The sequence below is a fragment of the Prionailurus bengalensis genome, chromosome A2, assembly GCF_016509475.1.
Source record: "Prionailurus bengalensis isolate Pbe53 chromosome A2, Fcat_Pben_1.1_paternal_pri, whole genome shotgun sequence".
Classification (NCBI taxonomy): Eukaryota; Metazoa; Chordata; class Mammalia; order Carnivora; family Felidae; genus Prionailurus; species Prionailurus bengalensis.
In genome coordinates, this window is record NC_057348.1 from 20750441 (window position 1) to 20764876 (window position 14436).

At 42.9% G+C, this 14436-nt stretch overlaps 1 protein-coding gene and 1 non-coding gene across 3 annotated transcripts; one reads left to right on the forward strand and one right to left on the reverse strand.

The window, feature by feature from the left end:
- Nucleotides 1–8246: 8246 nt before the first annotated feature.
- IQCF1 (IQ motif containing F1) lies at nucleotides 8247–10088 on the reverse strand. 2 transcript variants are annotated; one of them, XM_043585834.1, is made up of 4 exons: nucleotides 9958–10088; nucleotides 9677–9782; nucleotides 9480–9542; nucleotides 8247–8706 (listed from the first exon to the last, which is right to left on the reverse strand). In XM_043585834.1, exons 1-4 carry the CDS (start codon nucleotides 9966–9968, stop codon nucleotides 8257–8259), a joined length of 630 nt encoding a protein of 209 aa, XP_043441769.1. In that variant the 5' UTR covers nucleotides 9969–10088; the 3' UTR covers nucleotides 8247–8256. The 2 variants fall into 2 exon arrangements, with proteins under 2 accessions (XP_043441769.1, XP_043441770.1); XM_043585835.1 differs by lacking the exon at nucleotides 9677–9782 and having other exon boundaries at nucleotides 9966–10082.
- Nucleotides 10089–13331: 3243 nt separating this feature from the next.
- Nucleotides 13332–13440, forward strand: LOC122488792. Its single transcript, XR_006298715.1, has one exon. It is a non-coding gene; the product is annotated as a U6 spliceosomal RNA (small nuclear RNA).
- Nucleotides 13441–14436: the final 996 nt, after the last annotated feature.

The following is a 14436-nucleotide window of genomic DNA, read 5'->3' on the forward strand; positions in this document are numbered from 1 at the left end:
GGAATCTGCTAGGATGTGATAAAACTGATACAGTGAAAATACATGTGGAAAAAAGCAGAAAAATTAGGCTTAGTTGGACAAATTTACAAAGTTTATGAAAAATGTAAGGTGCTTACAGCCTATGGTTACTCATTATATTATTCATCAATAGGTATTTTGGGGAAAACATTTTAATCTACTGTGTTACTAAAGCAGGAACATCAATGATAAGCTTTCCTGCCATTGTTGACTTAACTATTATTAGTTCTGTGAGTTTTTCTCAGAAACAGAAGGTGAATGTTCTGATTTACCAAACACACCACAACTCCATGACTTGAACATAGCAGTAGCAAGAGCTACATAAGCCTTGCTAACTTGGAGCCTATGCTGTTGGGTCCATATATTGCTTCTATCTCTGCCTCCATGACCATCCAGGACCCATTGTTCCAGCAATAGAATGAGTGTCAGAAGTTGGCTGACATCAACCAGTCCAGTGTTTTTGTCTACTTCACTGTTTAGTGCCTATTCCGTGGTAGATGTACCCTGGTGGCAGGTGTTAACATACAATACAAAGATTTTTTACTCTGTGTATACTCCCGTATGTCCATCTATCTGCCTCTAGACCAGACTTCCTTGTCCCCATTGTTCAAGTCTTTGTGTTGCCAGGAAACTGACCAATAAGCCATTCACCGCTACTGAAAAGCCCATATATATTCTATCTCAGACCACTTCTCTTTCTGCATAAAGTAGGTGTTCAGCCTGAAACTCTGACAACTGAGAGGACTTTCCCCTCACCACTCACTGTCTTTCAAGGCTACCTTTGAATGAGGCTGTGGCTCACCTGCTCTTTGGGGATGGCATACACATACTAAGCTTAACAATCTGCAAGTCAGGCATTTTCCTCTTATGTCAGCTGGACCCAAGGGATTCCCTATAAGCCCACATGAGTATGAGCTTAGAGGGCTGATGGCACAAGAATGGTGGGTACTCAAGAGTCTACCTGCTCATGTAGTTTGCATCTTCAGTTTCCCATTGTCTGTCACCATTACTATCAGTGAAGTTAAGGAGGAGTATCACATTTCTTCAGATTCAAAGGGTTCAGGGGAACTTGGGAATTAAAGATTTGGGGGGCCATCAACCCAAATTATCCTATCCCATGTGTCAGAGTTCCATCTTTTTCCTGCCCTGATTTTGGCAGAACATCCTACCTTGATGGAGAATTTAACCTTCTTAGGATGTTGGCCACTTTGATGATAAGCCCTGGGCCTGGCCCTCAGCTTTTTTAAGCCCTACCATTGTAGACAAGAGTTTCTTCATATGCCATCAAGAAGGCACTCTGGCTTTTACACTTACTTTTTAATTACCTGTTACTTGTTCTCAGCCATCTGTTATCTTTTTCTAGAGCTTCATAGAGCCTAAAATAGCCATCCAATTCTTTATAGTTAATTCCCCCCTACTTTCCAAATGCTTGCTATGTCACACCAGCTAGTGGATATATATATGATCCCATTCACGCTTGAGAAGGTTTCCATTTAAACCACCACCCTGTGTCAGGGGCTATTTGTGCTGCACATACCACTAGTATTTGGGGTCCTTGTTGCCAACCAGGCACTGATGAAGTCAGTGATCCCACTTCAAAACCCCATCTTATTATCTTCTTTCTCAGGCAACCTCTGGCATCAACTGTTGTACTTTGGGTTCTCCAGGAAAGGAGATGGAGTTTAGTATTCAGGCTATGTATTAGGGAGTACCCTTGGGATCAACACCTATGGGAAGAAAGGGAAGGAAACAGGATTGGGTAGAGGGAGAAGATGCAGCAATTCAGCTGGCAGCCTTAGCAAGCACCACAGGAAGTTCTGTTGCTGAAATGGCCTAGCAAGATTGACCCACATTAAGTCCAAATGGCCAGGTCTTTACACATTCACTTAGATCAGTCATTGAGGGTGGTATCTGAAGGGCTTGACTTTGGGCAAGGCAGGCTCTTTGCAGCTGAAGCAGTCCCTGAAAGGGCTGACGGCTGCTATCAGCACTCCCAGGAGCCAAGGCAGCAGGTTCTTCCTTGAAGGGGAGTCTGTATAATTCATCTCCATGTCTACCAAAAGCAAGATCTGTTTAACTCAGAAGGAGAACATTTTTTAATAGATGGATATTACTAATTCACATTTATTGATTCCTAATATATATGGACTTACTACCATCTTATTTTGTGCTTTATATCTATCATTTTTTCTTATGATCTGTTTTTCTTTCCCTGTTTTTTGTCAGATTGAGTTTTCAGTGAGTTTGGAGGTTGGTGAGTTTCTTCCCTTCTACTATTTTAGCAATTGTGACAGAGATTGTGAGTTGCTTACCCATATCCACACCCTTCTTTCTTACCAAAAGAACTGATTTCATTGGAGTTGGCAACATGCTCATTTAAGTAAAATGACGTTTCTCAGGATGTCTTTTGACTGGAGTGGCCATGTGATACTCACTGGCCAATGAGATGTTGCTGGGTAAGTCTTTTGGGAAAGTTCCTTAAGAATGCCAATGAATCCTTTTTGTCATTCTGCCTGAACCCTCTTCTTCCCTAAAAAGTAGGCTTGATAGCCACCACTCTGGTAATCACTTTGAGGACATGAGAATAAGGCTTACATCTCTAAGATAATGAGGAGGAGCAGATGAGAAACTAGTAGCTTAGTTACATGAACTGCTACACCAGGCTTGGATTGTCCATGCTCAGATTTCTGTAATGTAAAAACAAACCCCTAGTTTGTTTATCTCCTCATATTTTAGATTTGTTTTCTCTGAACATAATTTCAAATTTCTATAAAAGTTATACAATTTATTCCTTTTCTTCTAGTACTTATTTATACTTAGATTCATTTTAACATTTACACTTTAAATTTTATGTCATGGAAAATTTTGACCCAATCAGTATCTGTCACTTCTACCCCAAATCTGGCAAGGACTTCTGCCCAATTTTCCTTACTTCACTCACTGCCTCCAGCATCCTCTCATGTTAGTATCATCTGAGATAGTACACATATTTTTAATAGAAAAATCTTTCTTGTAACAACAAATTTGAATGGCATCTGTACTCATTACTGCTTCTTATGTCATTCTCCTGGATTCATTTTCCTTTATTGTGGAATTCATTTCCCAGAAATACTTTGAGAGACTTTCAATGTAAACTTTGAATTAATAAAAATGTCTTTCATTTTTTGCCCTTAGACTTGAATGATGTTGTAGGTGGTATATCATTCAATGCTTACATTTCTTTTCTTTTAGAACATTAAGGGTGTCACTCCACTTAATCTCCTCACACCCAGTGTTGCTGCTGAGAAGGCTGAGGTCAGTCTGAAACTTATTCCTGAGTGGGTAGTTTCTGGATTTTTTCTTCCTCTTCAAATGTTTACGTATATTATCTTCATCAGCTATGAGACTGTGCTGCAACCTGTTTGGAAAACAGATGGATGCCACCTTTTTTAGGGCAATTGAATCTCCTTGATGAGTTCTGAGAAACTCGTTAATGCCTTGAAGGTTCCTGCTCTTCATCTCTGTGCTTCCTTTCTCAAGAACACTAATTCAACCATGAGTAGAACTTCTGGATCAGTGCTCCATTTTTAAATTTGCTTTTCTTCAACCTTTTCATTTCTCTGAATCTTTCCCTTTTCTTTTTTTCAATGTTTATTTATTTTTGGGACAGAGAGAGACAGAGCATGAACGGGCGAGAGGCAGAGAGAGAGGGAGACACAGAATCGGAAACAGGCTCCAGGCTCTGAGCCATCAGCCCAGAGCCCGACGCGGGGCTCGAACTCACGGACCGCGAGATCGTGACCTGGCTGAAGTCAGACGCTTAACCGACTGCGCCACCCAGGCGCCCCTGAATCTTTCCCTTTTCTGCTGTATTTCAAGAGTTCTCTTGTCAAACTTTCTACTCATTAACTTTGGTGATGTCCATTCTGCTATTCATCCCATCTATCAAGTTTGAATTTTAACACTGTTCCTTTCTAAGATCCATAAATAGCTCTTTTAAATAATGGTTTGTTCTTTTTTTTTTTTTAATTTTTTTTTCAACGTTTATTTATTTTTGGGACAGAGAGAGACAGAGCATGAACGGGTGAGGGGCAGAGAGAGAGGGAGACACAGAATCGGAAACAGGCTCCAGGCTCTGAGCCATCAGCCCAGAGCCCGACACGGGGCTCGAACTCACGGACCGCGAGATCGTGACCTGGCTGAAGTCGGACGCTCAACCGACTGCGCCACCCAGGCGCCCCTGGTTTGTTCTTTTATGGCTAAAATGTCTCCTCCCATCCACTGAGAATATTAATTCCACCTCTTTAAGTTGCCTTCTTAGTCTTTTCCCTTGGCCATTGTGTTTCTCATTATTGAGTCTAGGGATGCTTTTTTTCTGCAGTTGGTTTCCTCCAAAGCTTGGTGATTCTTGTTTGGGTACTCATCTTTGTCTTGTGATTTCCTCTTTGCCTCTTGATGATTGCTATGTCCATAGGTTGCAAGGGAAGCATGGGGTGGGATCTCATGGTGGGTGGTCTCCTGGGCAGGAGTCTTGCTGTGCAAGGGAGTCACATGGTATCAGGCCCTACCAATCATAGCTCCTCCCTGGAGATAGTCCTTCTCTTGCCAACCACATGGCTCAGCTAGAGCTGGGTGCCCCTTCTATGGTTATATCCCAGCTAGTCCCCACAGTAGCCACCAGCCCCTGCTGCCTCCTGAATCAGCTGCTTCCAAGCTTGGAGGGACTGCATGGCCATTCTCTTCCTTGATAGGAGACCTTTTTTTAGAGCTTTGATATATGTTCTTTCGGTGTTTTCACATCTGCCTTCTGTCCTTTAAGGAGGCCACATAATTTCTGTCCATTTTAGTTCCCTTCCTAAATGTTTAGGTACTATTAGAGATTTTTTATTTTAATTTTTTAAATGGTTATTTTGTTTTTGAAAGAGAGAGAACAAATGGGGGAGAGACAGAGACAGAGGGGGACAGAGGATCTGAAGTGGGCTCTGTGCTGACAGCAGCAAGCCCAATGCAGGGCTTGAACCCGCAAACTATGAGATCATGACCCAAGCTGAAGTTGGATGCTCAACCTACTGAGCCACCCAGGCGCCTCTATTAGAGATTTTTAAAATAAATATATTCTTTTTCTGTTATTCCTATGAATTTACACCGAGAGAAGAAGACCTGAACCTGTGTTCAAACATGTTGAGCCATTTTCTCATGGACATTTTTCTGGTTTTCTTTATGGTCATGTTTCGTTGAGGTTTGAGATAAAAATGTTGAAGCAGATTTTAATGACTGGGAATTTTTTTCTGCAGATGGTTTTTCTCTGTTTTTAAATGGAAATTGTAGTTTCCTCTCATCCTTTCCCTCATTTTAGTCCCTTCCCTTCCTGAACAATTTAGTCTGAAAGCCATTAGGCTGGGCAATGCAACATAGGTATACAAGGGCAAGAGAAACTGTGACACAGAACAGGGCGTGGATTCCAAGAGGGTGAGGAAGGTGTTGGCATAAGAGAGTTGCAAATTTGGATCCCAGGCAGAGTAAAGCAGGGCGGGGGGGGGGTCTGGACATGGGAGTTCAAGGCCATGGCAGTAGTAGGTATCATAGCATGGACAAGATGAAGAGGGCATCCTTAATGGTATAGGAAATCAGAACTTGAGTACAGCAAGGAGGGTATCTGTGCAGAGGGCATCCTGAAATTTCATGCCAGCCCCAAGTTAGGTGAGAGGGGCATTCACAGAGGACAGCAACCAATGCGGGAAACTGGAGCCTGAGATGCATGAAGAGGGTAATGGCCCAGCAGGGTGTCAGAGCTCAAGCAGAGTGAGGACAATGTCTGCATAGCCAGCAGCAGCCATGGAAGATTAATTACATACAGAGGAGACCAGATAAGAAAATGTATTAAGTATAATTGGGACCAGGTGTCTTAATCTTGGAAACAGGAGGTAGAAATATATAAAGTAGAAAACTAGAATGAACTCTGATTTTAGATTGTAATTGGAGATATCAGTGTGAACTCATACATTTCAATATAGATAGATGATAGATGATATAGATGATAGATAGATAGATAGATAGATAGATAATGTGTGCTTGTGTGTATGCACAAACATATATTCCCTATCTCTGTGCACTGAGAGGGCCTGGGACCATTGCACCCCAATGATAATGAGAACACCTTGCTGTGCTCTCTGGAGTACTCTACTGCATCCCCAAATTTGCAGATTTTCCCTGGCTGCCAGTTTTTAAGGTGGGTGTGACCCCTTTCCTTGTTTTGTTGCTGATGCTAAATTTTTTTTTTAATTTTTTTTTTCAACGTTTATTTATTTTTGGGACAGAGAGAGACAGAGCATGAATGGGGGAGGGGCAGAGAGAGAAGGAGACACAGAATTGGAAACAGGCTCCAGGCTCTGAGCCATCAGCCCAGAGCCCGACGCGGGGCTCGAACTCACAGACCGCGAGATCGTGACCTGGCTGAAGTCGGACACTTAACCGACTGCGCCACCCAGGCGCCCCACTGATGCTAAATTTTTATGGCACTTGACCTTTGTGCTGAAAGATGAGAATCAGCTCAGGAAATGAGCTCAGAGAGGTAAAATGTGTCCACAGCCACACAGCAGTGAGTGGTGGAGTAAGGGATCTGACCTAGGGTTTGACTCCAAAATCCTTGCTCTTTACTCTGAGACACTGAACACAAGAGGGAAAGGTAGTCAAGGAAAAAGACAGAAGTCCTTCAGAGTGAGAGACCAGAACCTGTGTGAGACACAGGGGTGGGACACAGAGGCACAGAGCTGGACATACAGAGCTCATGCCCCAATGCAATACAGAGAGCTGGAACCTGAGGCCTCCAGGCAGTATCTCAGAACCCTGTGAGCTGAAGGACTAGTTTGTCAGGGCAGAGCAGATGGAGCAGGACCAGATATAAGGCTTTTGAGCTTGCAGTCTTGATGGAGAATAACCCAAGACCCCAGGACCCTGTGTCTATAGGAAACCATGGGATAGCAGTGCCCAGATGGGCAAAGGGACAGCTTAACCTTGACCTCTTAATGGCCCCTTTATCACGACCTAGGCCCCAATCCCACCCCAGCGGGACAGCTTTTCATAGGAAGTGACTGTCAGAGGCCCCAGCTCCAGCTGGACCAGCCTCTGCTAAGACTGAGCCTGGGGATAGGGTGAGGGAGACATGGTTGACCTTTCTTAACTCTTTATCTGTGAGATGCTATGACCTGACACTCACTAGAGGGTTAGGCTAGCAGTGGAGTGCGTTCTTTCCCAGCTCCACTCCGGTGGAACCTCCCACAGGTCTGAAGGGGAATGAATCCTAGCCTCCATTTGGGACTGGAGGATGAGTTTGAAATAGGAATGAAGACTGGGGCTATGCACTCTTAACAATTTACAGTTTGACTCATTCTGACTTGGAGGCTGGGTATGAGGATACAGCCCCCAGTTGGGCAGGGAGTTTTGAAGAAGGTCGTTGAGAGGATATGACTGCACATTGACTTGCAAGCTGGACCCATGCAACTGAAGGCCCCTCATCCCCTCCCTTATCCTTGGAATGTGCATGCCACCCACCATGCCACAGTGGGAGCCTTTTTCAAGGACATAGCCTTGAGAGAGCAATGTGGCATTGAGAACATCTGGACAGTATATGTGTCTCAACCCTATTAAGGCTTATATATAAACTTTTAAGATTCTGGCAGGCAGGTGAGATCTACTCACCTTGCAGCCACACAAGACAAGCCTCATACATAAGTTCATTTACTTATTAAACCTGCCACCTACCAATCTGAAACAGCCTGCCTCCTCCTTTCCATCTCTCCTTGCCTTTTATAATGGGGGCCAGTTTATGAGCCAATGGGAATCATGATCACAGAGCTTGGGGTGGGTGGGCTCCTCTCATTCATGCAGGTGAGAGAACAAGCCCTAAGCAATTAGACCTAGGTGGGTGAATTCCCGACAAATGTGTTGCCATTGCCATCACTAACCCCCACCCCCACAAGGCCTCCATTATATGCAACCTTGGGGAGGGGCACCATTTACATGAAGGATGCTCCCAGAGTTGGCCCACATGACAGATAGGTTTCACCAACTTTTCTACTTATGGCAGACCTTGCTAATCAGTCTCTCCTCAGTCTGGACAAAGGCTCAGGATCCTTCCCCTTAACACGCTCGGGCCTTTGGACAACCCGGCCCATTCCTCAGTGCCAGATGTGAAGTATCTGCTATCATGTGCCCTGACCTCCTGGAACCTGTCAAAGAAAGAGCCTGGGGAAGACCACTTCACTGTTTTATTGGGAGGGGAATACACTCTGTCACAATGCAAGGCCCTGAGCCCAGCAAGATCTCTAGCTCCAGATGCAGCTGGTTGGCAGTGACTCTGTACTGGCCCTTGATGAAACCCTGGGAAGCACAGGAGTGGCACCTCCAGTAGGCCTGGATAATGCGGACAGCATTGAGCAAACGGCAATAGCGTCTCCGGATGCGCCACATGCGGACCCAGGACTGCAGCTTGACTGCCGCCCACTCCTTCCGTGTAAAGGTCTCCAGTGCTGTCCGCCGCCTCCTCTCCATTAGCTTTGTCAGGATGTGCTTCCACCAGCGCTGGATGATCAGCGCTCTGATTACCGCGTGCAGTAGTGTCCGGCGCACCAGGGTGCCTCGCCACCAGGCCTGGATCTTTATGACTTCTTGATTATTACTGGTAGAGGGCTTATTTTGATTTCTTGGGATCTTGCAAGAAAAAAAAAGGAGGGGGCATTTTGAGAATGTTCCCCACCCATTTGAGTTTGGGGGCATGCCAGAGAGGGGCCCAGATTCCCTATCTACAATCAGCTCTTCTTCTGAAGCTCAGGAGCACTGGACAAGGCACTGGCTGGAACAAGAAGACCAGGTAGGTGTCCTGTCTCTGCCACTCTCTGGTTAATGGACATGGACACAACATGTTGACCTCTGAATCTCAAAGTCTCCATCTGTAAAATGCGAGTACGTCTGCCCTGTCTATTTTATATGGATTAAGTTGGCCAGCCTAGGGCAAGAACACATGACCTATGGGTCAAAAAGTTACATGTTCCACCTGATCAAGACCTATGATCCTTCCTTTCAGACTCCACTCACCTGCTAGAGAAGTGGCATCTTTTGCTAATCCTGTCCTTTCATCCTTGACTCCAGCTCCAAACCACAACCTGCTCTCTTCCTCTGTCATGTTATGGTATTAAGTATCCCCCACCCCATAAAGTTTATTTCTTATCTTTTCCCCATCCTTACTCTTCTTGACTTTCACATTTTAACTCTTAACAAGCAAACATATATGCACATGCTCGCTCTCTCTCTCTTTCTCTCTCTCTCTCTCTCTCTCTCTCACACACACACACACACACACACACACACACAGACAAATATTGCTCAAGCTCAGCTTTCCATATGTTGGCTATTCCATTCCACAAACACAGCCCCTACATTCCCAGCCCCAGCCCTGTGTGGTCTTGGGGGATAGGAGCTCATACTTGTCTAGCTTTCTTATCAGCACCATCCACTGTCTGTGTCTCAACTGTATTTACATCTTCAGCCTGAAAAAGAAATGGGGAAAGAGGACAAACAAGAATGAGTTTATTCCTTTCTTAGTTCTAGACCATGCAAAAAACACTAGCTACAGGCACTAGGACACAAGGACCAGAGACATCCAAGTCAAGGCTCCTCCCACCTCTACATTATTCTCTGAGGTCAGTGGTACTGAGGATAAACTGGTCGGTTCCTCTTTCTGCTGAGACTCATCTTCAGTGGGTTCATTAATATTTTGAGGCTGGTCCCTCTCCTGCAATCAGCAGTTAGGGAAAAGTCAAGAGTGAAGCTGTGCTCCCTCCCTCTGCATTCAGTATCTCTAGCTTCCAGGGCTTCCCAGAGTATTCATATGCCAGGGGGATCCCCTCATCCTAAGAGATTTATGGAGACATCCCTAAAAAGCCTGGTTTGTCTGTCTCTCACTTACTCACCATTGGATTGGGTGTAGATGGTTCAAATCCCCTCAGGTCTGTCTTCCTCTAGCCATGGATGGGTAGATGGAGTGGAGGGGGAGACCTATGATGTCATAAGGGCAGCTGTGACTCAGGCACAAGGATGCTCCCAATAGTTGAGCTGCATCCAAGGAAAAGACAAAAGTGCTGTCCATTCTTTTCTGCTGGAAATGTCCAAAGCCCTGAATACAAAAGTAAGACACTAGAATATTGGCCCACTAATGTACAGGTATACAAAAATAACCAGTCATTGATCATATCCCTAATTGGTAAAAGTGAGGATTGATTTAATTGTTAACGGTCCATTTATACTCAGAGAATACTAATAAATTATAACTGTAAAAAAAATGAATTTAGGGGTGCCTGACTGGTTCAGTCAGTAGAGCATGTGACTCTTGATCTTAGGGTCATGAGTTCAAGCCCTATGTTGGATGTAGAACTTATTTAAAGGAAGGAAGGAAGGAAGGAAGGAAGGAAGGAAGGAAGGAAGGAAGGAGAGAGAGAGAGAGAGAGAAAGAAAGAAAGAAAGAGAGAAAGAAAAAAAATTTTTAATAATGAATTTGATTTATATGTACTGATGAGAAAGTGTATCTAAGATATATTTGTAAGTGAAAAAGTTGGAGATCATTATGATCCCATTCATGTAAGTAAAGTCATCAAGATACATAATTATACATATATAGTAAATGCATATAAAGGGGGAGAAAGGTATATGTACCAAATTGCTACCAATGATTACCTTGGAAGAGTTGAATTGTTGAACCATCCATATAAGGCCCAGGAAACTCCATGAAGCTTCCAGGACCACCTGGGGCCCCCATTGCAGACTGCAATGGGCTCAGGTGCCCTCCTGTCTTCTTCCCTGAGGGACTCAAGGCTACATTTTATGGTGAGGAGTGGCTACTATAGAAGTTCTTAGCTGTGTTCTTAGCTCTGAACCATACAAAAGGCACTTGCCAAAAGACCTCCCCACCTTTGCCTGTTCTTGTCCTGTGAAAACCCACCTGGTTAGTGTGAGTCCCTGGTAGCCCCTCAGAGTCACAGCCCCAGGTGTCACTGAGAGTGCATTTCTCATATCTTCCAGAACACTGAGGTAAGCCACATGACTGAGCAGTGGGGAGGAACTGAGAGAATATCAGGTAGGGCTCAAAATGTATCAAAGGGATGTGGGTCCTTCTAACCAGACTCCTTCAGGAAGCCTGCCCACAAGCCACTGAGGATGCCTCACCTTCAGATTCCCCAGCTGGCATATGGGCATCTCTAGCACTCTGTGCCACTCACCCCATACTCCCTTACCCATGGCTGGCTCCCTGTGTAGGCTTCTGAGGATGACGAGTAGAAGCCTTTGCAGATGGCCAGTGAGCATGCATACAAAGCCAGTTGACTCTGTGGGACTGAGAAAGAACACAATTTGAACATTCAGCATTGCCCTAGGGAAAGCAAACAGGAGGCTATCAGAATTCAGCCTGGCTTTACAGGATTGAGAGAAGACATACAATCTTAAGAATCCTCTCGAGAAGGAATAAGAAGTATGGAGCAGGTATATTTATTTTTGAAGGAGAGAGAGATAGAGCATGAGCAGGGGAGGACTAGAGAGAGAGGGAGACACAGAATCCAAAGCAGGCTGCAGGCTCCAAGCTGTCAGCACAGAGCCCGACATGGGGCTTGAACCCACAAGCCATGAGATCATGACCTGAGCTGAAGTCAGATGCTTAACCAACTGAGCCACCCAGGTGCCCCACCCCTGCAAAATTTAAAAGCAACAAGAGCAACATTTTCTCACATATAAGGGAAACTCCTTAAAGGTATCAGTGGATTTCTCAGCAGAACAGGCCATGAGAAAGTGATATATTCAAAGATATATTTAAAGTGCTAAAAGAAAAAAAAAAACCCTGCTAATCAGGAATAAAGCTGTCCTTTAGAAATGAAGACAAGATAAATACTTTCCCACACAAAAGCTGACAGTTCATCTCTCTCACCACAAGACCTGCTTTACAAGCAATGCTGCAAGGAGTTTTTCAAGCTGATATGAAAGGATGCTAATTAATAACAAAAACATATGAAAATATAAAGCACACTGGTAAAGGTAAGTTATACAGTCAGATTTAGAATACTGTCATATTGTAATCTGGTGCTGTGCTAATCACTTAATTTTAGTACAAAGGTTAAAGGGCAAAAGTATTAAAAATAACTATAGCTACAACAATTTGTCAATATATACACAATATAAAAAGATGTAAATTATGACATCAAAAACAGAGTTGGGGGAGGAGTAAAAGGGTATGTTGTATATACAATTGAAGTTGTTATCAACTTAGACTATAAAATGTTTTATGTCAGACTCATGGTAGCCACAAGGCACAAACATACAGTAGATACACAAAAGAAAAAAAAGGAAATCAAAGCATACCACTATAGGGGCACCTGGCTGACTCAGTCAGTAGAACATGTGACTCTTGATCTTGGGGCTGTAAGTTCGAGCCCCATGTTGGGTGTAGAGATTGCCTAACAAAAAATAAAATCTTAAAAAAAATTTTTTAAGCATACCACTGTGGAAAAACATCAAAGAAAGACAGCAAGAGAAGAAAGTAATAAAAGAACTACAAAAGAGCCAGAAAACAATAAGATGGCATTAGTAAATCTTTACCTATCAGTTAGTACTTTAAATGTAAATGGATTAAATTCTCCAATCAAAAAGACACAGAGTGGCTAAATGGACAAAACAAACAGAAAAGACCCAGGTAATGCTAGTTAACAAAGACTCACTTAAGTTTCAAGGACATACATGAGCCTAAAAGTGAAGGGATAGAAAAAGATATTCCATGCAAAAGGAACCAAGAGAGAACAGGGGTACCCACTTAGACAAATTAGACTTACATTATCTGATTTCAAGACTTACTGTCTTGGAAGACTATAAAGTTACAGTAATCAAGACAATGTGGTTTTAGTGTAAGAAGAGACAAACAGATCAATGAAACAGAATGAAGAAGCCAGAAATAGACTCACATTTACACAGTGTATTGATTTTCTTTAATGTATCAAGATAATTCAGTACAGAAAGGAAATGCATTTTCAATGGGGAAAAAAGAAAAAATCTTGACCCCTATCTAATATCATAGACAAAACACACCTACACATGATGTGTCATAGATCTAAACAAAAATTAAAGCTAAAACTATAAAGCTTCTAGTAGAAAAACCATGAGAATTATTTTGTGACCTTGGAGTTGACAAAGATTTCTTAGACAAGACAGAGAAAACACTAAGTACAAAATATTGATAGAATGGACTTCATCCAAATTAAAACCATTTGTTTATCAAAAGATAGCATTTTTAAAGGTCAGCTGGGTGCTCACTTGGGCAACCCATACACTAAAATTGGAACTATGCAAAGAAGATTATCATGGCTCCTGTGCAAGGGTGACCTACAAATACATGACATGTACCATATTTTTCAGTATGGAGACCACAGTCAACACACTGTATGACATGTTTGAGAGGTGCCAAGAGAGTAAATCTCTTTGTTTTATTATTATTTATTTTATTTTATTTATTTGATGGGGGAGGGACAGAGAGAGGGTGAGAGAGAATCCCAAGCAGGCTTCACACTGCCAATGTGGAGCCTGATGTGGGGCTCGAACTCACAAACTGTGAGAACATAACCTGAGCCAAAATCAAGAGTCGGATGCTTACCAACTGAGACACCCAGGCGGCCCTCTTTTTTGTTTTTGTTTTTAGATGTTATTTGTTTTGAGAGAAAGAGAAAGAGTGCATGAGTGCAAGTGAGGGGGGGCAGAGATAGAGGGAGGGAGAGAATCCCAAGCAGGCTCCATGCTGTCAGCGTGGAGCCTGAAGGGGGTGGGGGTGGGGGGGGTTGATCTCATGACTGTGAGATCATGACCTGAGCCAAAATCAAGAGTCAGACACTTAACTGACTGAGCCACCCAGGTGCCCCTGAGAGTAAATCTTAAAAATTCTCTTAACAAGTTAAAAAACTTCTATAACTGTGTGGTAACAGATGTTAACTAGATTTACTGTGGTAAGCATTTTACAATATATACAAATATCATATCATTATGCTGTACACCTAAAACTAATATAATGTTGTATGTCAATTATACCTCAACTTTTTTTTGAAGTCACAGGCTAAAGAAAAGAATATTCACTGTATATATTATATATACATAGAGACAGAGAGAGAATGTGACAAAGGTCTTTAGTCCAGGATAGAAAAACTTCTGCAACTTAATAATAAAGATAAGCAACCCAATAAAAATGGGCAAAAGACTTAATACTCCATAAAAGAAGATATACAAACAACCACCAAACACATGAAAAGTTTCTCAACATCGTTGCTTATTAGGGAAAGTCAAAACTTACGCTACAATGAGATACCACTACTTACCCATTATAATGGCTCAAATGAAAGAATTTTTAAAAACTGAGACCAA